At 37.6% G+C, this 24,089-nt stretch overlaps 1 protein-coding gene across 2 annotated transcripts in view; it reads right to left on the bottom strand.

The window, feature by feature from the left end:
- Positions 1 to 270: 270 nt before the first annotated feature.
- The window catches only part of LOC121238850 (protein CHROMATIN REMODELING 5), a 48,327-nt gene continuing 24,508 nt past the window's right edge, over positions 271 to 24,089 (bottom strand). For both annotated transcript variants that reach the window (XM_041135911.1, XM_041135912.1), the window contains exons 11-31: positions 22,950 to 23,043; positions 22,567 to 22,654; positions 22,341 to 22,475; positions 21,356 to 21,547; positions 21,189 to 21,256; positions 14,318 to 14,411; positions 14,087 to 14,211; positions 13,927 to 13,990; positions 8,172 to 8,384; positions 7,171 to 7,413; positions 6,933 to 7,043; positions 6,655 to 6,741; positions 6,255 to 6,437; positions 5,907 to 5,987; positions 5,529 to 5,765; positions 3,938 to 4,093; positions 3,648 to 3,825; positions 3,368 to 3,549; positions 1,813 to 2,163; positions 1,606 to 1,699; positions 271 to 1,376 (exon numbers count right to left, since the gene is read on the bottom strand). In XM_041135911.1, the coding sequence (XP_040991845.1) occupies positions 880 to 1,376; positions 1,606 to 1,699; positions 1,813 to 2,163; positions 3,368 to 3,549; positions 3,648 to 3,825; positions 3,938 to 4,093; positions 5,529 to 5,765; positions 5,907 to 5,987; positions 6,255 to 6,437; positions 6,655 to 6,741; positions 6,933 to 7,043; positions 7,171 to 7,413; positions 8,172 to 8,384; positions 13,927 to 13,990; positions 14,087 to 14,211; positions 14,318 to 14,411; positions 21,189 to 21,256; positions 21,356 to 21,547; positions 22,341 to 22,475; positions 22,567 to 22,654; positions 22,950 to 23,043 (3,473 nt within the window). In that variant the 3' untranslated portion in view covers positions 271 to 879. The remainder of the gene's footprint in view (positions 1,377 to 1,605; positions 1,700 to 1,812; positions 2,164 to 3,367; positions 3,550 to 3,647; positions 3,826 to 3,937; positions 4,094 to 5,528; positions 5,766 to 5,906; positions 5,988 to 6,254; positions 6,438 to 6,654; positions 6,742 to 6,932; positions 7,044 to 7,170; positions 7,414 to 8,171; positions 8,385 to 13,926; positions 13,991 to 14,086; positions 14,212 to 14,317; positions 14,412 to 21,188; positions 21,257 to 21,355; positions 21,548 to 22,340; positions 22,476 to 22,566; positions 22,655 to 22,949; positions 23,044 to 24,089) is intronic.

Raw genomic sequence — 24,089 nt, forward strand, 5'->3', positions numbered from 1 at the left:
AACTAATTTTCTAGTTGTAAAATGAACTACTTACACTATCTATAAGTTTAATTATTTTTCTCTCTTTTTTTTTCTTCTCACCCTTCAGACCATTGAAGAGATTAATTAGCCATTTATACGTACAGCATCAATATCTCCCCAAAGCATACAATAAAATGCCAGTAACTTTATGGTGATTCCAACATTAATGCTTGAAACCTGAGCTAGCCTCCAACCCTCAGATATTGAAGGGAGCATAAGTATTACAGTCGTAGTGCAGCAAGAGTCAGGTAAAACAAAGGCTTAAATAAAGATATTTAGATTACTAACAACCGCATGTACTGGGAAAGTATAGTTCTCACTTCTCAGTCTAGATCCTGAAAATGAAAATTCTAGAAGAAAATAACCACAGAAGTGTGTTCTTATGTGTATGGCAAAAAAAAAAAAAAAAAGCATGATTAAAAAGTCAAAAATTTCGAAAATTTGATCATGTACACTTTCCAAAGGTATATTACATATAAGATGTTCTTCTCATGTGTGTATATATTTAATGAGGTAAATCCTTTCTGATTATCAGCTATTTACGAAAACAAATTACTCTAACTCATCTTCAGCAGAAGAAAAGAATTGGTGGCAAGACACCATGAACCACCCCGCCTTCAAGAGGATTTTCCCCCCCCTTCCTCGGCAAAACCTTCATTGAAGGATGCTGCAGTCCCATCCCGTGAATACTTTTGGCCATCAGCTGCAAGCAGGATATAGGAATCTCAAAACACTTGTTCCCATGGGCGGAAAAAAAATAAAATCCTGTTGGCTGAAGCACCTTTCAGCAAGTGAGCCATTTGCCCTTTTTCAAATCAGCTGGTCTCTTTCCACAGTACACGAAGTCTAGTCAATACCTCATGGAAAACCTTGTCTTGGAGGGAAACCGGTCTGTCGTATCCTAAAAGGCTTCTCACCACCAAAGCGTCTATTGTCGGATGGTCCAGCCCCAAGAATCCCCAATGAATTTGGATCAGATAACCGAGCACCATTACTCATGGGTCTTGAAGGTGGAGCTTGAACTTGGAAATGATTATTATCAGTTTCCGCTCTTCTCCTTCGTTTCCATGCTTCAAATTTCCCCGTATCATGGCCCTTGTGAACTGGTTCGAGTGTTTGGTAGGTACTCGTACTGTTATACCCTCTTTGCCTATCAACATGGCGAGGGACAGGGGGAAAATAATGGGAATCACTGTCTCGGCCTATAGGACCAGGTAGGGAGCCATTGATATGGGAGGGGCCAACCCCTGCCTCCTCTTCCTGCTCCTGTTTAAGTTTTGAATAAATTTGATGAAGTCTCTCCCCCGAGAGATTTGAAAATGTAGAGACATACTTCCAAAGTCGCATGGTCATCCCTGTCAATCAAATAACCATATTGTTAACATTGTGGTTCTCTGCAATATATTGTTAACATTGGCTTGAATTTGAAACTACGAAAACAGATCATTTTTGGAACTACTATAATATGGAAACCCAATGAACCCATTATTTGAAAAAATAACTTTAGAAAGATTACACTATGCCCCGGGAGGATGAGAATTAGTAACAATAGTAAACGAATCGGAGAAGATAAAAAACACATACTATCTTGTTTATATGGTTCCTCCTCATGTTCTAAAACGATTTGGTCTATTCTTCGCCCCAGAAGCTGCAAGTAACTCCGAATTTTTGTAAGCACCTGAACAAAAAGAAAATGCGATACATCAATTAAAGAAGAAAATAAAGATTAATAACAAGAAAACAGCTTAATAAAATAAATAAGAAAGCCAAACAACCAGAACTAAAATATACCTTCTCCTTCGGAAGATCAGCACTAGTAGTCTGCAACCTCTGAAGACGTTTCAATGTCTTTATTTGGTCAACCATGACATCTTCACACCATTCCATCCATTTTACTTCCTTGAACTGCTCATACACCTCTTCATTGTCCGACATTTCACCCTCCTCTTTTACTAAAGGTTCAACTTTCATGGGTTTCTGAGATATTTCTTTCTTCATTTGAAAATTTACTTTAGGAGATCTAGTCCTCCCTTTCTTGTCCCGGCCGCGAGAGATTGAGGTGTTCAGAAGATTTCCCTTCTCCTTCTTAGAATCTTTCCGACCTGTTTTAGCATTTGCTTTCTTTCCGAGAGCTGCAAGTTCCTGGTGAGAGAAGCCCAAGTCATCACTTCTTGCAATTGACCCCCAAACAAATCATTGAATGATGCAGAATGCAAAAATCACTTGTAAAGGATATATCAACATAAATAGATAAGAAACCAAATAGAAAGGGAACAATAAGTGCATATACAGAACCTCAGCTTTGCACTATTGTTTTACAGAGTTGGACACATTCAAGCATGCAAGAAATAAATAACGGCAAGATGATATGTGTCACTGCATAGTTGTGCACAATTTATCTTTTTGGACTCATGCAAAAGCATGCTATGACAAGCCGTTGAGTCATTCATGCTCACTTTACAACGCCCAATTAGTTCGAGTGGGATGTCAAAATGTCTCTATTTGTACAGGTCTTATTGAATTCTTACATCAGGTGTCAGCTCGGTAAGACCCTCAATTATCAAGGCTTGAACAAGTTAAAAAAAGTGACAAGAGAAGAGTCAACATAATAAATAGCGAATACGTGTGAAAACTAAATAATCCCTTTAATTTTTTTTTTTTTAAATTTGTGATCCCTGAAATGTTAGAAGGTAAAAAAGAAGCACAAAGAAATAATGAACTGACTAATGCCCCATTTGGATAGTGAGAATGTTTCATCTCATCATTACAACTTTTCTAAATTCCCACACAAAATATAATAAACAATTCAACTTTTTCAAATTCCAAAACTATAATAATATTAAAAAATAATATTCTAATAATATTTTATTTAGCTTTCAACTTTCATCTAAAACCATCTCCATATCATCTCTCTATCCAATCCGCACCTAAGATGATTTATCCATGTATGTAATCATGCTTCTGAGACATTCAAAACTTTTCAGTCCAAAAGAACATTCGAGCTTGTTTAATTCCTCAAACAGCACCATGGGTCCATGAAAGCATAAATTCAATGTATTTTCTACTCCCCCAATGATTTTAATCTTAAAAGGCAAGAATCATATGCAGAAGCTAGATGGACATTGCAAAGCTCTAGAATGGGGCCCTTCATCAGCCCAACAGCACACAATTTACAAAACAATAAATTCTATGAACACTTTTTCTCTTTATTTAAAGCCAAACCAATATATCCATGATTGTGGCTCAAAGAAGGTAATTTATACACACGTTTATTTGTTGAGTAAATATGAACGGGACAAGTGCAATAAATGTACAGTCAGACTAAATTGTAGGGGATTTTGCCTACCATTTCCAGAAGTGCATTAGCACGGTCTTTCAAATTTGGGGCACGTGGTAAAAAGGTTTCATGGTGTTGAAGTTCCACTGGAGCAATCTTCTTTAAAAGGCCAAGCCTCTCATCTAACCTTATCTTTTCCCAATTACCAAAACCATGGCAATGTATTCCCAGAAGCAATCTTGCATCATCAACTACAAAGAAGTGAAAAAGAAGGATCAAGAAAAAATAATATTTTCATACAAGGGAAAGAACTCAATAGATAGAAGTACGCTTCAGGAGTAACACATACTCTGATTCCAGCCACAACCTTTGGACCAGGTTGAAGGTTTGAGGTATATCAAAACTCGGAATTGTGCAATGGGATCTTCATAGCGACTGATGCGCTTTGCTAGGACCTGAAGCTCTTGTACACGGGTGAGAAGATCATTAGCCTTGACAGGAACTCCAAAGAAATCCAACAAAGGGCCCTATGAATAATTACCATATAAACTTGTTAGAATACTAGAGTAAAAAAGAAAAAAAGGATGCAAACGTAGCATTCAACTCAATATATATATGACCAATAATTTTAAGACCAACCTTTGGGTCCAAATTTCCTCTTTCAACTGCTTCTCTACACCCATCAATCAAAGCATCGAAGAGTTCAATCTGTGATTCGGGTGGAGCTGCTCCAACTGCACCCCCAACCTCTGCAGCTATTAAGTCAATTTGGCTTTCATTCCCAAATTTCATGACCTAATTTGTGATGGAGGAAAATTCAACAATTAAAGCTCTGCAACAGATGAGCAAATAAATATATAACTTCTAGGGATCATCTTCAAAGATTATAATTACCTCACTCATTGCAAACATTTTAGCCGTGACTGAAATACTTTAATCTAGCAAGAAATTACCAAATTTTGCTACTACCCTAGCAATTTGTGATTCAGGATTGTCATTCCAAAATGTGGTTCAAAAACATTTTTGACGCCAGAAAACCATGCTCATGAGTAGGTGTATATTTTGTCTGTCGTCTCTCCTCATGATTACAACTAACTAGGCTGTCTGCATGTGATAGGCAGCGGTAACTATAACTGACAGATATCACCTCATCAACAAATAACAGCTACAACTAAGTCAAAAAGTTATGCTTTGCCAGCCAAATTGTGCCCATGCTACACACTAGTGCACATAAGAGACAGGCAACGATCCCTGCCCCGCCCCAAAAATCCCAAAAATAAAAAGTCTTGGACACCTGGATCATGGGCAAAAAGGTGGGGCAGGAGTGGAAAAGTCCAGGATTAAGAGATAGGCAAATGGCATTTTATATGTAGAAGTGCAGAGAGTAACTTAGTTTTGTCAGGTAAAAAATCTAAAACTCTGCAACAATAGAACCCCATAAACCCCACACAACCTTACCTTGCACAAACCCCACACAACGCTCTCCCCCACCCCTCTCTATCGTACTAGGAAACAATCAAGGCTGATTTATATACAAGACAATACAATTTAGTTGGATAATAACAAATAGAATTGACATAAACAAGAAGATGAAAGAAGCTCATTTAGCAAGGAATCAATCGATTTTTAATTTAAAGAAACTAATTCATCTGTCCTAAAATAGCAGAAAGTTCACAAATGACACATTTTAATGAAATAAACGGTCTTCCTAAAATGCCTTTAAACAGGCCAAAAAAGGTGGACCCAATTTCTTTTTAAAAAAAGGTAGATTCAACTTAGGTGCAATATAGGAAGTTAAACTGAAATATTTTAATTTTTCACACTCAAATCATTTCATGGCTGTCAGAAAGGAAGGACACCATTGATTGTAAATGGATGGTACAAATATGTTACAGATGGAATTTTAAACAAATAATCAATGCGTTGTTAGCTAGTATATCAATTTATAATAAATTTGTTAGCGAACATTTTTTTTTTTTTTTGAGAAGTAGACGAAGATTTTAAACAAAACGCATAGTCCTCACACATAGGAAGAATACAAAAGGAACAAATATATATTACAGCACATGCTAAAAAAATAAAAGGAAAATAAATCATGAAACTTTTTTTACTGGATAAATCCTATCATATCCTCAAGGAAAAAAGAAAAAGAAAAACTCTAAAATATATAGAATTCTAAGTGGTACACTGTCAAGGCAAAAAGGTAGTAAAAGAATCAATTTAACTTTACCGCACGGGAAAAACGTAATGCATCTCTCTTAGACAAATTCCCATAAGACCATCTTCTCACTTGAAAAGTTGCTCCTTCGATCATTGGTGCTGCTGGGACTAAATACTCAGCTTTACGGCGTTTCTGAGGACGCTCCAGAGGCTCAGGTCCTTTCTTTTTTCTTTTATTACTGGTCTCGGGTTGATGAGCCTCAGCATAGCTTTTGATATTCCTTGCAGCACGAGGTACTAGAGCTTCCTGAAGGGTAGAAAAACATCTAACTGTAAGAGACAGCATAAATGAATAAAGAATTGTAAACATAACTCGTGTAACTCAAAAGAGTGGGGGAACAACCATATCTATTGTGTATTAAGTAATATCAACATAACAGGTTCCTACCTCAGCTTGGGCTATTGCTTCCGGTCTTATCCAACGACTCCAAAAGCTCCCATCATCTTCAGCACTACCGAAATTGGCAACCTGGATATAAACAAATAAATACATAAAACCTTTTGCTCGGATTTAGAAGCACCAGCAAGTATAGATCAACCCACACGCTGCACCCCAATGTTAAAACCCTAGATGAAAGGGAAAACTCATTAAGGGATACTTTTTTATCCTTAAGTTAGAAAAATTATGCCCTCAATGAGTATTTGAGCTAGCATTCAGTGGCTGTACTAAAATGTAATACAGTTACATAACGGCAAAAGACAATTTCATCAACAAAACATGATTTTACAATCTTGCCTTAAAAGCACTCAACAATTCATGCCCCTCCTCTCCACCAGGTTCCTTCTCTTCAACCTTCTCCGCTCTTTCAAGAATTTCATCAATATCCATACTTAACAGTCTTTTCTTGCTTTCTTCATCATTCCTGTCTTCCTTGAAAAGCTCTTCCGCTCCAAATCTTAAGATAGCTGATAGCTCATTCTGCAATCATGAAATATAATATATTAACTGTCCCAAAAGCTGAAAAGTACAGTACGTCCCTACAAAGTAAAAATTTGTAAAATGCCATCAAGGCCCTAAATCGTTTCACCACAAATGGAAGCTTATAAGTGCAGAAATTTCTTTTGTTTCTTCTTTCAAGTTCCTACGTTTAACAATGAAGTTACCCTTGCAACCATATTTTGACAAATGTCCTTACTTTATCAAAGTAACTCCCTTTTTTGGTTTCTTTCTTCTCCAATCTGCCCTCCGCATTTAATTTTTGGATCACCAAATGGTCAAGAACCTAAAAAGCACACAAACATAAGAGAACAAGTAAAATTATTGACCTTGAATAGCCAAAAAATCAGATTCATGAGTAGTGCATTCACATAGGTACAGATTAATATGTTATATATGTTTCTGTATAAACCAAGGCAACTTAAAACCAATAACAAGAGACAATTAAACAAAAACAAACGTTTTTGTGCAGAATACCATTTTTTTCTTGGCTCTCTCCAGGATATCTTCCTCAACACTTTTGCTTGTAACAAATCTATAGATGTTAACAACTTCTTGTTGTCCAATTCTATGAGCTCTACTCATTGCCTAACACAATTTAAAAAAAAAAAAAAAAAAGAGTGAACAAGAGGATAGGTGATCATAAATAATAAGCATGAAGCCCAACAGTGCTAACCAAATGAAAGATAAAACACAGATTCAATCCGATATAGACCTGCAAGTCATTTTGGGGATTCCAGTCAGAATCAAATATTATAACGGTGTCAGCGGTTGCAAGGTTGATACCCAAGCCACCTGCCCGAGTGGAAAGAAGGAAGCAGAAATCATCACTACCAGGAGCATTAAAATGATCCATTGCCTGCTGGCGCAACTCAGACTTTGTGCTACCATCAAGCCTCTGGAACTGAAAACCTCTAAGTGACATATACTCTGCTAGTATATCCAGCATTCTAACCATCTGCAGTCAATCATCATTTCAACCAAAAACTCAATCACTCTGATGCACTAGTGTGAAAATTGAATATCACTCATATAGTCCACATTATAGCCTACAGTATAGCAGAAAATATTTCTGCTATACCGTAGGCTATAATGTGGACATACACATTATAGCACATACATGCATGTATGCACATACTGTAGCAGAAAATATACATGCATGTATGCACATACACACCCAGAACAAAAACACATAACAACTGACACAGTAATCATCAACGAAAAAAGACTCGAAATACAAGAAATTTATATATTATGAATGAATGTAGAAAGCAGCATAGGTATTGAACTTGTTAAGTTTCTAGTAAGTTAACCCAGATTCTAGAAGAACTGACCAAGAAACCAGGCCAGCAAATAACAGGTCTATAGGGATCTCAGGTAAGCTTCGTATCTTAGATGTCTCTAGGGATCTGCATAAGCAATCTGTCTATTATAGGTCACCCTTGAAACAGTTCCGGTACTTGATTAGTCACTTAAAAAAGAATAATCTAATACTTGATTTCCAAAACAATTTAACTAGAATCAAGCACCCACATAATTATCAGAAAAGAAAACATGCACCATTGTCAAAATGGGCCATCCTGTTGGCCAGCCTATGTGCATGCAAAAAGATGAAAGATCAATGAAACAAAATCAGTAGGCAAGTCTGGGAAAAATCCAAATCTTCCTTTTAAGTTCTTAAGCTACATATTCAATGAGGTGATAAGTGAAACAAACCTGCGAAAAAATCAGAACACGATGCTTTGTCTCATGCAATCTAACAAGTAGCTTATCAAGTATGACTAGCTTCCCACTGCTTAAGACAATTCTCTCCAGTTTACTGCTATCATTTGTGCTCGAGTCCCCACCATAACCATGGTCCGCACTCTCAAACAGGAAGGGATGATTGCAGCATTTCTTCAACTCTACTACAATATTTAGAAGTGACACCTGAAAAGGAGAGAAAATAGAAGGTTCCAATATAGACAATCAACAAGAGAAAATAGACGGTTCCATTAAGGTACACAAAATATGTTCTCTCCCCCCCCCCCCCCCCCCCCCCCCCCCCCCCCCCCCACAAAACAGAAAAAAAAAAAAAAAATTATGAGTGCTTAGCAATTATAATGGAAACTTCATATCATAAACAAAAAAAATGTACATTTTTTTGCAATAACAATAAATATTTTTTAAGCCTCAAACATATTTGGGCAATCCTAGTTACGTGCTGGCATATAAGCTCAAGGCTCTCAAGGAGGACCTGAAGAAGTGGAATGAGCAGATTTTTGGGAATGTGGAACACCGAAAAAAGACCCTCCTCGATGAATTACTGTGTTTGGATGTAACGACCCGATCCTATACTTTCACGAATAAATTACGGATAATTTTTTTTTTTTTTATAAGTAAGAGATAAATTTTATTAATGAAAAAGGCCTAAGCCATGTACACAGGAAGTATACCGCAGATCACCTAAATACATTCTAAGAGTGATGAACTAAAGACAAGAAGTCATGAATATTATCCCCAACTAAAACTATAGCAGAAAACCAAAGCAATAAAGTATTTAAAAAGAAAATCTTCAGCTCCACCACTGTACGTTCTTTGTCTTCAAAACAGCGCGCATTCCTTTCCATCCAAGTACACCACATGATATACAGTGGAATCATCTTCCATACTGCTGCCACTTGATGATCACCCTGCAAATTCCTCCAACAGCCCATCAAATCCACCACCCTCAAAGGCATTACCCAAGCGACATCAACCCTCCGAAAGATCTCATCCCACAACAATCTTGTTACCTCACATTGTAGTAGGAGATGATCCACCAATTCTCCATTCTTTTTGCACCGGATAATTTTATTAGGCTCAATAAATGAGTTAAAGCCCATAAAAGAACTTATCGGATAAGTTATATTTATTTTAACCTAGAGTTAAGCCTACATTATTTAAAAAAAAACAAAAACAAAAACTTCAAGCTTGTGAGTTAGGCTGTGTTTGGATGTTGAGCTGAGTTCAGCTGAGTTGAGTTCTTTATGAATAGTAATGAGTTGAGTAGTGGAGGGAGTTATGTGGGACCTATCTAAACTATGTTTAAAGTATGTTTGGATGATAAGATGAGTTTAATACTTTTTATGGAAAATTGAAAAAGGTTGTAGGTCCCACGTATAAAGATGTTTTAAGTTGAAAAATGTTGTGGGTCCCACGTGTAAGAAGGTTTTGAGTTGGGATGAGTTTAATAATTTAAGAGTTGAATGTTTGGATGTTAGACTCATCTTAAAATTTGACTAAACTCAGCTGAGCTTGAGAACCAAACGCAACTTTAGAGTCCAAACACTATTAACATTCTAGATTCCTCTTCATAATAAAACCCCTAACTAATTTCCACTCCCATGCACATGCACGTCTCTTCCATTCGTTTCTCTAGGGTTTTTATCAATTTTTTTTTCTTCTATATATATGCTCGTTACACAGTATCACACACACACCCTCGCGTAAATCACCTTCAACCTTTAGACTAGAGTTGCTGCCGCTCGTCCTCCTCATCACAGAAGGTCAAACCAAGACCTCCACTCCACACTGCAACACCACGTACCTAGTCAAGCCCCTTCTTTAAGCTCGGTGCCGACGATGGGGATTCCACCACCTTGTCGAGACTACATAGTAAGTCTACCTTTTATTTAGATTTCTGCCTTCCCCACGTTGCTTCCTCTTTATCCTAACGTCAAAATACACTCACGCACGCACAACACCCCTTTCACAAACCACCTCCCCTCAACTCTATAGCACACCGAAAACCACCCACCGGTGGTTGCCACCTCCTCTCCTCAAACCAACTCACGCCCCAAGCCGCAAGTCCGCCACTGAGACAGTCTCAGTTTTATCCACCTCCAAACACACAACCAACGCTCACCGTAGAGCAACCACGAGGACACCGCACAACCACACACACGGCAGTGCACCAAGAACCACCAGCCTTCCCACACGCAGCAACCATCACACAACAAACATTGTCATCCCACAGCCCACGTAAACGGCACCAACTACACCCCTATTTTTAGCCCCTCGAAACAGAGCATGCATGTCCCCAATGTGAGCCATTGCACACCACCCTCACCGAGAATTTCCTCCGCGTTGAGACCCCACAGAAACCGCCGCCAAGGGCTGTTAGGCACCCCCAGTCCATCGCAAGCCTCTCATGGCCTCACGATGGGTCCTCTCTCCCCTTCATGCCGTGCTTCTTTCTTCCCGTAATCTCTCTCTCTCATCACGTAGCCTCTCTCTCTCATCACTCTCAATTGCATAGTCGCCCAACTCGCCGTGAAGCACCACCACGCCCCTCCCACTTCCAGTCGCTGCTCATCCCCGCCAGAAGATCACGGCCAAAGCCCCACTGCCATTACCTCTCGAGTAAGGCCATTTCCTAAAGATTTTATATACCTATACAATGAAATATTATGAAGTGTTATGGTAAATTACAAGAGTACCCCTGCTCAATTAGTGTTGATAGAAGGGTGTATTTATTAGTGTGATGGGTTCCTATAGTAAAAACCAAGAGAAAATAGATGTTGGACGACAAGAAGTTTTTGAGTATTATTTCTAAGTGCCATGTTGATGACGGAAATCAAGATAAATAAGATACTTGGGCTTGTATTTTAAAGTTAATCATCTGATAAATTGAAAAATTATGCGGAAGGTAGAATAATTAGAGAGTGGCGATATTTTAGAGTTTTTGAGGATTTTAGGTTTAGGAAATATAGATTATTTTAGTAGTTTCACATGCCGAAAATAGTGATTAGCATTGCAAGGTAAGTAACATGATCATACCCTTACACGTATGTACGGTAAACGGCATGTCTTTCATAAAAATATGATGCACGTATGCCCTCCGTTGGAAGCCCCTTCTTACGTACCCTAATCATGATAAAATTATGAAAATCTATGATTTTATGTGAAGATTTATGCATTAAACTATTCATGAAATTCATGAGTTTATGAAAGAAATTATGCATTAAAAATAGTTATGAAAAGTCATATTTTATGCGAGTCTTATGCATTAAAATAATTTATGAAAAGCCATGCATGATTTTATGTGAAGACTTATGCATCAAAATATTTATGAAAAATCATGATTTTATGTGAGGAAACGTGTATCACAGAAATTTATGAAAGAATGCGATTTCGTTTGAAATCTATGATATGATATGACATGTATGTAAGCGATTTCTTTTGAAATCTATGATATGACAAGTATGCAAGTTTGATTATGATGAAGTATAAATGATAAGATATGTAACGCCCTATGTATGATATGAAGACGGAACAAATGTTATGGGCATATTGCATCGCTAAGTCGTACATGCTGGTAGTGCACCCAGTATGTCTTCTTTATGTATGGATTCCACAACCCGCGGCCAAGGGCAGAATCAGAATCTACTTGGGGTCAATAGTGGGTATCGGCCTATGATAAGTAAAATATAAGTTCATGTTATTTACGTATGTATTTATGACTATGCACATTTTTCAAAGAATCTTATGTTTATTATGTTTATTGTATAATGTGTTGCTTATTGAGTATTCGACTCATTTTAATATATTTTTATGTTTTTAAACCACCCCAGGTGATGACATTTATGAGGATGAGCCAGCAGGACAAGACTTGACATTGGGAGGCAAGGCAGAGGCCTAGATAGATTATGTTATGATTAGTTTTATGGTTTAAATAAATTATTCTGATAAGTACATGAGACTTCTGTATTTTTTTAAATAAGTGCTTCCATAGACTCTATTTCAGATTTTAAGTATTTCTTAAATTTCGTTTTATTTATAGAATCTTTCGCATCTGGCGCGTTGTTAAAAAGAAAAGTTTTAAGTTCAAGTTTAGTAGTAGCACATTGGCGCCCCGAAAATTCTAAAATGTCTTTATTGGGGAGCAGGGTGTTACATTGGAGGATGTGGAGGAGGAAAGGAGTCTCTCAGAAGAAGAAAAGACTCACAAAAAAGCAAGTGACCTCTGATATTGAAAGGATGGCATTAATGGAAGAGATTTGATGGAGACAGAAATCGAGAACTCTATGGCTAAAAGAAGGGGATAAATGTACCGTGATAGGATGACCACCATTGTCCAAAAGTGGTAGAGTTACATTGATAAAAAGTACTCTTTCCACCTTGCCTACTTACTTTTTATCTCTATTTCCAATGCAATGCAAGGTGGCTTGCCGGCTAGAGAAGTTGCAACGAGATTGCCTATTTTTTTTGGGGGGGGGGGGGAGATAGAACTCAAGTTTCACTTGGTGAATTGGGCTACAATTTGTACCCCAATACGTGAAGGCGGGCTAGGAATTCGGAACTTGTTGGTTTTCAATAAAGCTTTATTGGGTAAATGGTTGTGGAGATACCACAATGAAAGGGGAACGTTGTGGAGAGACATCATCGATTTAAAATATGGTGGATCGTGGGGAGGATGGTGCTCGAATGAGGTGAGCAGATCACATGGGGTGGGGCTTTGGAAAAACATAAGAAGAGGTTGGACCGACTTTCATCGATATACACGCTTTGCAATTGGGGATGGTTCTAGAATTAAATTCTGAATGACCTTTGGTGTGGAGACCAAAATCTTAAGGAAGCCTACCCAACTTTATACGGCATTGCACAACAATAGGAGGCTTCAATCGTAGAACTCATGGATCTATCTAGTGGTTATCCTCAATGGAATATCACTTTCATTAGAGCTGCCCAAGATTGAGAAATTAACACATTTACATATTTCTTCAATCTTGTGTATAACTATAAAGTAAATTGAGTAGCTGATACGATGTTGTGGTCACCATCCAAGAAGGGGAGATTTATTGTTCAGGCATACTATAAGTCGCTAAGACACATTCTACAAGAGTATTCCCATGGAAGAACATATGGAAAACTAAGGCTCCTTTAAAAGCTTCTTTTTTTGTATGGACAACTTCACTAGGGAAGATCCTCACCTTAGATAATTTAAGGAAATGCCGACTCATTGTATTGGATTGGTGTTATATGTGCAAGAAAAGTGGGGAGTCTGTGGATCACTTATTATTGCATTGTGACGTGGCTAGAAGTTTGTGGAATGATATCTTTGCTAGAGCGGGGCTCCATTTGGTGATGCCACGAAAGGTTGTTGAAATTTTGGCCAGCTGGCAAGGCCTCTTGGGCACCTCTCAAATTGCAGCTATGTGAAAGATGATACCAATATGTCTATGGTGGTGCATCTGGATAGAGTGGAATGGTCGCAGCTTTAAGGATCGGGAAAGGACAATGGACAATTTCATTGGTCAATTGTAATAGACTTTAATGGCATGAACAAACATGATTTCCTTGTATCTTTAGACACCCATGCATAGGTGTTGCTCTTGTATATGTCCTATGTACTTGGCTGCCTTTTTCAATAAAATTCATATTTACCGATAAGATAAGATAAAAAAAAAAAACCTCAAACATATCAATAATACTTGAAATGTAAAATAACCTGATTCCCACGAACTCCTTTGTTCAAGTCATGGAAGTTGCGTTCCAAAATCCATTTGTAGTACCTAGATAAATGAAACCAACACAAGATGTGCAGATGGTGAACTCACTGACATAATTGGAAGAGTATTACTTAATTAAAAACTGATAATAGCACTTACTGCTTCTGAAGAGGGGACATTTCAACCCGAAGTATACGCTCAATTTTTGGAGGCAATGACTTCTCGACATCCTTTATAACTCTTCGGAGAATATGAGGTCTCAGTTCCATATGAAGATTAGCAAGCTACATCAAAACAACCCAGACAATATTTTGGGTACATATAAATTATATATTTACAAAGACAAGTAGGATATGTAAGTGCATAAGTAATTAAAATTGTAAGTTGCACCTCATTCTCATTGAACGAGCTCAGATTCTTGTAATTCTGAACAAAATCATCTTTACTCTTGAATTTCTCAGGGTCAAGGAAGTGAAGCAGAGCCCTAGAGGCAACAAAGGGTGGAAAATATACAAAAACATGAATGACATATGATAAAATGACAACAAATTTCTACTTTGAATAAGAAATACTGATCTTTCAAAAGCAAATATCATACTGGCTTATGAATGGGTATAAAGAAAAAAAATTATCACACTAATGATATCTAATTCCCTATGCTCAGTCCCAAGTTCCAAAACAATAGGAAGAGGGAAATGAAAGAGGACAAGAAGGAAGAACAAGAATGAAAAAGTCAATGTATTTTATTGATGACCCTACAAGATTTCTAATAGTGGGGCAGGATAAAGATGTAATAAGGAAGGGGTGGATCTTTGAATTCAGTTCATACAACAATGCTATATATCCCCATGCTAGCTAGCACTCCTTTCCCATGAAAGAGCATTTGGAAAACTAAGGCGCCCCCCAACAGTGGTTGTTTTTGTTGGGATGGCCACTTTAGGAAAGACACTCATGGGGAAGATCTAATTAAACGGCATCCTATAGAGGTCTATTCGTCCTGTAAATGTAGGATAAGTGGGGAATCAGTTGACCATTTCCGGCTTCAGCAGTGGATCCCCTAACATGTTGGAAATGGGAGTTTGGGGAGCACCATAGGGAGCTCGTGAAACTTATTCCACCTAACTTAATGTGGCGTATTTGGAGAGAACGAAACAATTGGAGGTTTGAAGATCGTAGATATCTGTGGAGTTTAAGGCCCCTTTCTCTTTCTTGTTTTATAAGTAAAAGATATGTGTATTAATATGAATAGGCATAGCCCAAGTACACAAGGGATATACAAGAGTTTACACCTAGCTAAGAGAGAGAAAGAAACAAGAAAAGATGAAAATTTAATGCATTAAAATTTACAACACTCGCCCAAAGGAACAAAGTTTTAACAAAGAACACTCTTAACTCCTCCAATGTTTGCTCGTTACTTCAACACTCTAAAAATTTTAAATATATTATTAATACTTGTTAATATTCTATAAATTAACAACATTTTATATATATCTTCATCTAACCTATCACTATTAACAATATAAAATCTTAAATATGTTATTAACACTTGTTAATATTCTATCAATTAACTAATAAATAATATCAATTAGTTAATTATATAGTAATTATATAAATTAATAATGTAATTTTTATCTAATTTATTATCATTGACCATATAAAATATTTTTTTTATTGAGTTTGTTACATAATCCACATTAATAAGTCACTTAGTTTAATTTAGTATTTTAATTAAATTTTTTTTATTAATTGATTTAAAAAAAGAAAAGAAAAAAGTAATTATGCCGGACCCTATGGGTGTTCGGTCCATCATGGGACCGGACCGGACCGACCGAATTGCACCCTTACATACAAGGTTCTGAAAAAATCAGCAAAACTGTCAACTTCCCAAACATAAGTCACCCTCATAAAATTCACATTCCATTGGATTGAGTCACCCTATAAAATTCACATTCTTTGCCCTCTCTATCTCCTGTAGTTCCTCCATTAGAGACTTCTTCTGATCGCCTACATTTCCAAAAACTTGTGCATTCGATATCTTGAGATCTCTTTTTAAAGCTTTCAGCCTGCCTACAAAAACAAAACTTGGAGTGCCATGTGTTAGATAGGATGACCACCATGGCCTGATCCTTTCCACAAAACCCTTAGTTTTCAACCACATAATCTTGAATTTAAAATACCTATGCCATCCACAAATACCTCCACAATCTAGTAAGATAGGGAAATGATCTGAACAGAGGCGAGTTAGTCTTTTCTGACATAACTCCGGGAAATGGTTTTCCAAATCTGAGAAGACTAAAAATCTATCCAATCTAGACCACGTTTGATTATTTGACCACGTGTATGTTCCACCCATAAGAGGAATATCCACCAAACCCAGCTCAAATATAAAATCTGTGAATTCCGTCATTGTAGACCGAAGCCTACTCTCCCCTGATCTCTCACTTGGGAACCTAATAACATTGAAATCACCCCCTACGCACCACGGCATGTCCCACCAACTCTGTAACCCAGCAATCTCCTCTGATAGAAGTCTTCTTTAGCTGTCTAGATTTGGCCCATAAACTCCGACAAAGGCCCACGTAAAATGATCTTCCACATTTTTAAATAAACATGTCACTGTATACTTCCCAATGTAATCCTCAATTTTATTCACTACCCTTCGATCCCACATAACTAATACTCCACCTGAGGCCCAAGAGATGCGAGATACACACAATCAACATAAGAACAGTTCGAAAAGCTACAAACAATGCTTCTTGCAATAATTTCCATCTTAGTTTCCTTTTTTTTTTTTTTTTGAAAATTAATAAGTTTTATTACCAAGAATAGGCACAACCCAATTAGACAGGATGTATACAAAGGAAAAACCTACCACACTCTAGAAAGCATGAAAACTAAAACAGAAACAGATTGAGTACATTATCATCATTCCTTACAAAGATCTTAGCACACAAACTCAAAGTAGAAAAGAAAAAAATTATGAAGCTCTTCATAAGAATGCCCTGTCTTCAAAACATCTCCCATTCCTTTCCAGCCATAGACACAACATTAAAACAAAGGAATCATTTTCCATCTGGCAGCTACACATTTCCTTGCCTCAAAGCCATGCCAACATGCAAGAATATCCACAACTTCCTTAGGCATCACCCAATATAAACCTGTTCGACCAATAACTTCATTCCACAAAGACTTTGTGACCTCGCAATGTAAAAAAAGATGATTTATAGATTCACCATCTTTCTTGCACATGACACACCAATCAGCTATACACAAACCACGTTTTCTAAGGTTATCCGTGGTCAATACTTTCCCTAGAGCAACCACCTAGCTAAAGAACGCCACCTTAGTATGTACCTTCACCCTCCAAATGCTTTTCCAGGGGAATACACAGCCAGAGTGACAATTAAGCACCTTATAAAAAGAACTGACTGAAAACCTGAAATTTCCAACTTGGTCCCACAGTAGCCTATCCTCTCTTCACTATATCACTTTTGCATTATAAATTCTTCCAAAAAAATCTGAAACAACATTCACTTCCCAATCATTTGCATCTCTAAAAAAGTCAACATTCCATAGAATATTATTATCCGTACATTGAAGATAATCTGCCACAACAGCATTTTTATCACTTGCAATCCTGTCAAGAGATGGAAAATCTGATTTAAGAGCTGATTCCCCACGCCAAATGTCATGCCAAAAGAGAATCCATCTTAGTTTTCTGAAAGCAAATGATATCCACCCTCCACTCCCAAACATATTTTTTATCCGATATCGCTTATTTTCCTCATTACCCCTCTGACATTCCAAGATACAATCTTCGGCTTCATAAAGAAATTTTCAGCCCCCTTCCTTTGGATTGTCCTTTGCTTGAGCTGCCCTCATTATTAATAGACCATGTCAACCTATTTAGCACAATCTCTTTCTTGGAACCCGACTCCTTAGACTAAGCATGTCCTTCAATGCTTTTGAGCAATGCCATAAATTGTTCCTCAAAGCCTTCACACTCAATCCCCAAACATTTTTGAATTTCCTTCACCTTGTGTAGCACCGAGTCCGAGGAAACTGATTTGGGCTAACGTGGCAGTACAAAATTTATAGGAACAGATTCATCTACCGTCTCGTTACCCTCACTTTGGTGCCCACTACAATTCCATCAAGTCCCCCGTCTCTCCTTCAGAAAACAAAGACCTGCCCTCCTAGTCTTGCTCTTCATTCATAACTATCATCATCTGTAGTTCACCCTCAACCTCATCCCTACATTCTAAACGGTTCTCAACCTTCTGCAGGTCCTTCTCCAGAGGTGTCGTTATCACTACACCGATTGTTACATCAATACTGCCACCGTATCACTCCTGATATGCTGCAATTCCTTCCACAGAGGTAACACCCTCCTAAAATTCCATCGCTAAGCCTTTCCAGCACTCCATCGTCCCCTTCTATCCATTATGGGCCAAGGAACCACCGCTAGCCAATTCTGTGGCTATTAGCAACTCTGGCGACAATTCCTCCTCTATAATTTTCTCCATTTGAATCACCGACATGGAGGTTTTTCCGGCGTGGGTAGTTGGTTCCCACTGTCACAAGTCCTTTTCTGACTTGGGTTGCTAGTTCCAGATGGCCGACGGCCTTTGCAGTTCCTGTAGCCCACCACATAGATCAGGACAAGCCCTGCACTTCCACATTTGCGTGGGTGGATGCCCATTATCATCTTATTTTTTCCTATGTCTCGACCCTTTGGTTGAGGCCCATTAACTCGGCCCACGGTGTTCTTTGCCCTATCAAATCCCAAGTGTTGTAGCTCTTTGTGACTTTGGGCCCTTAGTAACATTTTGCCCATTTCCTCTAGGCCACTGTTCGAGAATTCCATGCCCAAGCCCAAGCCCAAGCTCAGCCTTGAGCTCATTCCCTTTCCCTTTTCTACACTTTGAATTATACTGTTCATTTTCACCTGCAAATCATCCAACTGCATTTTCATCTCTCACAACGTATGACAGACATCCCCCTTTGCCAACTTTCCATCATACTTGACACCACCACCGCCATTCAATTGAGCAGCGGATGGGCCTGAAGTACGTTGTGCCATCATCATGCTTGACACTTCTTTGGTCGACAACTCCGTAAAACCTCCTCCTCCCCTATTCTGAGTTGGGGCCAAAACCGTCAGCTGCTTTAGCACCTTTTTGTAGGAACGATTATTACCATGATGAGCCTCCACCATCGGTGCCAGAGTCAAGTTCCTACCTCCATAGCTTTCCTCCATTTAATCATAGCCCAATCTCCCTCTATTCCTCCCCACGTTGTCTCTAACTTCTTGCAAAATACCCGCCAATTTCTTCCACCCCCTACCTTCCATTTCTTCCGTTATGAACATGACGAAACTTCTTCTACCACCACTTTCATATTCCACTAGTGCCATGAAATGCCCGTATACATTTGAACATCTCTGAGCAATATAGCTTCTATTCTCGGCCCTTATAGATGCATAAAATTCCTTTTTATCGCCTAAGGCACATTCCTCCAACACTTTGATAACCCATTCACATGTATAGCCCCAAAAACATCTCCTTCGTAACTTTCCAGCTCTCCTCAATGATATGTATAGATTTCCCTTCCACCGTGACCGTAAAAAATTTAGATTCTAACCAAACCTGGTTCAATGTACCCATGCTTCTCATTTTCCACACTATAATCTCTCAATACAAGCGAAGTTCACCATTAATTGACCCAAACCATCATCGGAGAGGACATCGTATACAGAAAAAATCATATATGTACCATGGAGAGAAAAATCATACATGTACGTTAAGGCCTCTTTCTTCAAAACCCTTTACTAGGCAGAGGCTCCTAATTGTTTCTCAGAACCCAGTTTTCAATATTTTCCTCTTATTTTTTCCTTTTAAGCTCCTGTTACTTGTGTAACACCCTTTTAAGATAAGTAATAAAAGTTTCATTAATAATCAACGAAGAGAAAATATTGGAAGTACACACAGTATAATTCGGTAAACCTAATCAGAGAAATAAAAGAGACCACAAAACTCTGGAACCTAAAACTAGAGAGCCATAGTTCAGCCACCGTGACTGTCCAATGGTAAAAAGATCTGAAAAAGAAAGCCATGAGGTCTTCCGCAATCCTTGTACTATCTTCAAATTTGTGGTAATTCCCTTTCCTCTATACACACCACATCAAAGAAATCAGAATCATTTTCCACATAGTCTCAGTATGACGATTATCAAACCGCCCTTTCTAGCATGTTAACAGATCAACAATCCATTTTTAATTGAACTTTGGGGGAAAAAAGTATGGAGGCGTACGGAAGAAAAAAAATTCAAAAATTCCTTGATGCAAGTAAAATGTTCTCTTATGGAATAAATCTAAATATTAGTCTTGCAGTTATTTCTGATTACTTGACGTTAGTTAATTTAAATCCTACCATCCATATATTTAAAAGAAAAATCCACTGAAAGTTTAAATTGAATAAAAGAATACTGACCTACCAAGTGGCTATTTTAATATCACTAAGCATTAAACAACAGAGTTTATCTTCTAAGGTTTAAAACCTACATAAGCCCAGGAAGACCTGCCAAGGGTAGCGAGTCACAGGTTTACGGTCTGAACATTCTGTTTGGATCAAAAAGTAGCTTTAGGAGTAAAGCTGAGCAAACTGTTAAGAATCATGGACCTGTACAAGATTCCCAAATAGGACTAGTTTCTGTTTGTTATCCAGGATCAAACATTCGGTTAGGAAGAAAATATTGTGTCCAGAAGATTTTTAAAAAAATGCCCAAATTTTATGAGCAGAAGCACAAGGCAATTATGAAGAAAAACAAAAAAAACTATATGGTAACAAAAAACTTAACTGCAAACAAATTAAGCATAAGTTATTTTCATTAATTAAGTTGTGAATAATGAAGAACAGTTTTGGTAGGAGGAAGACCACCCTGCTTCATGCTAAAGGGGCAGAAAAAAGATGCATGAAAATTTTTGGATCAAGGTTGCAAGGACAAAACATGATAAGCAAACAGTTAGGCATTTTCCCAACGGTCAATAGGACAGGCGTAGGCAACTGCACCTCCACAAGTGGAAAGAGAAGGCGGAGGGTCCAAAAATACAGAGAAACATCGCAATACGTCATGCTATATTTAAAAAGTAATTTCAAAGCTTTGCAGTTTCAGCATATGTGCATTCGCAACAAAAAATAAATATATATATATATTGATATGCAAAACATATATTGATAAAATCAAGAGAAAAAGTCAATACCAGAGCTCTTCCACACTGTTTTGTAAAGGAGTACCAGTAATAAGCAACTTGTTCTTGGTGCTAAACTCCTGAAGAAACAGGTAAGCAATATCCAAAATGAACCAAATTAAACGAAATAATGCAAATAAAAAAGTAATAAGTCTCACTCATTGGAGAACTTTGCATACCGAAAGGGTTGTGTACAACTGTGCCTCACTATTCTTTAACCTATGAGCCTCATCAACCATCAGATAATTCCACTTGATCTTGGAGAGAACGGCCTTATCCTTCAGAACAACTTCGTATGTAGTCAATAGTGTGTTGAATTTTGTAGGCCTGCCAACTTTTTTTTCACTGTAAAATTCAAATTGCTGACAAACCTGCAATCATATAGCAGATAAAACTATGGTGAGAAGTTGATCATAAGCATGCATTGTGGCAGAAAAAATTATAATTCTTAATGCATATATGGATCACATAAAATACAACAGCCTAAGATTTTCAATCATTAAAAGGTAAAGAGAACAATCGGTTTTTATCATCCATCATGGTACAAAAGCCCCACTTACTACAATATTAATGACTACCTGGGAGCTTTGACATTCACGTGCTCCATCAAGCCAGATTATGGGGACCACAACTTTCTCTTGCATTAGATTACCAAAAGATCATGTATTGCATGGCATCCACTTCGTTATTATAATCAGCCACTTTCCCGGCTGATCCGCCATTTAGTTCACTATAACATGTTACAGGAATAAAATTCACAAATTCCCCAAGGCAAGATGGCATTTGGCCCAACTTCGCATTACAGTCAAAAATCATACTTTGGCATACGCAAAATTGAGTATCACTATGCTAACATTATAACTCATATATATATATATATATATATATATATATATATAACCAACCTCTAATGGTTTTTTTTTTTATAAGTACCAACCTCTAATGGTATGCCAACTAAACAAATAACATAAGCATAGTTGTTTATATGAGAACTTTTTTCTTTTATAAGTACTTGTTTATATGAACTACGATTATCTCCAGATAGAAGAACTTTATTTCGCCAAACATGTCAGCACTAAATAATCAAAGACATATCATGTGTGAATATTTGGATCCTATCCTTGTGTGAACCTAAGACAAAAGTATCAACAAAAAATTACTCACCTCACGGCTTGCACGAGTACCAACATATACAATAACATTTATATCAGGAAGCCACTTCCTAAATTCTTTCGCCCAATTTGACAAAGTGGATAACGGAACAACAACAAGAAAAGGCCCATATATTTGTTGAGCATTCTGTAAGAATAAAAAAAAATTATTAGCGTTTAAAACAAAGAAAGATTCTACGGTTTATAATGCATCAGCACAAGGAAGCATAAGAGTTTACCTGTAAAAAACCAAGCATGGAAACCGACTGAACAGTTTTCCCAAGACCCATTTCATCAGCTAGAATGACATTTGTATCGTTTCTCCAACTGTCATATGCAAGAGACACAATTTAGGACATGTATAAGAAGGAATATATTTAGATGCAACCATTTTTTATGTTGTAGAGCATATGATTTTGTCAATTTAATTTCAGAAGGTCACATGATTGGATACGTCTTGTTATTTAGCTTAATCTTCTACTTTTTTTTTCCTGTGATTTTGGGAATGTTGTATCATATTGGCAATCAATTACTTATCAAGAAAAGGTAACCATTTTTGGGTAAAAGATACAAGTTTCAAATTATAGATAAAAACAAATGATAATAACCAGAGGAAATATACCTGTTAACAAGAAAATTCAAGCCCTCAAGCTGATAATCACGAAGCTTTCCTCCCTTCAACCATTCAGGCTGTTCATCGAGCTTCCTTAAGCTTGCTAAACATTAAAAGAATTCAGATTAATGAATATTCTGTATGCCAATCGCAAGCTGCGGGATAGAAAACAATTCTACATATAACAGGGGAGAGAGAACAAGAAAGAGAAGTTAGAAGGATAATAAAAGGACGAAATAATAATTCAATTGGGAAAAAAAATGTTTCCAAAATACTGATTGTGAAAGGAACAAGAGATGGACAACTCTTCAATCACACGAAACGGCGTCATTTTGTTCTTAAACCTATGAAAAAAAATAATGGCAAGATGACGCCGTTTGGTCTAAAACCAAACGGCGTCGTTTTTAGGTAGGGTTAGAACCCCCCCCCTGGTTTTCTCCTTCCTTCCTCATTTCGTAACTTCCGTTCTTCCTCTTCGTTCTTCGCTCTTCGCTCGCAGCCGTCCCACTCCCAGACTCCCTCTCCCTCTCCCTCTCCTCGGACCCGGTGAGTCAGTGACCTGCAATCTCCCTCTCCCTCTCCGTGATCTGCACTATCACACTCTCCTTTCCCGTCAATCCCTCTCTCCTTTCTTGTAGCCAACAACCCACAGCCCTCTCTCCTCTCTCGTCGCCAACGAACCACACGGCCCACATCCCACTGTAAGTTTTATATTTTCCTTTGTAATTCATCTTTTCTGGGTTCCATTTTTATGTTAGTTGTTATTGTTAATTTCTCTGAGGAATTTTTTGGGAGGAAGATGAAATGCCGAATCTTTAGTCTCTGTTTTTGCCTTGCTTAGTAAAAATATTGTGGTTTGTGACATTGTGTCGTGTGTGATGGAGCAATGCTTAGTAGCTTACAGTAAAAATATTGTGGTTTCACTAGTTTATGCTGAAATGACGAAATGCTGTGACAGACAGTGTGTGATAATTGTGTGTGTCTGTGATAGACTTGTGGGCTGTGTTTGGAAATTTTATTTTCTTACCAGTCTTTGAATCAATGAATTTAAAGCATGAAATGTGATTAGTGAACTAAACTTAGATTAGTATCTTAGACTTGCGATGTTTGCTATGTTGCAAACTAGCTGTTGTGTAATACTAAATTACT

The sequence above is a fragment of the Juglans microcarpa x Juglans regia genome, chromosome 7D, assembly GCF_004785595.1.
Source record: "Juglans microcarpa x Juglans regia isolate MS1-56 chromosome 7D, Jm3101_v1.0, whole genome shotgun sequence".
Taxonomy (NCBI): domain Eukaryota; kingdom Viridiplantae; phylum Streptophyta; class Magnoliopsida; order Fagales; family Juglandaceae; genus Juglans; species Juglans microcarpa x Juglans regia.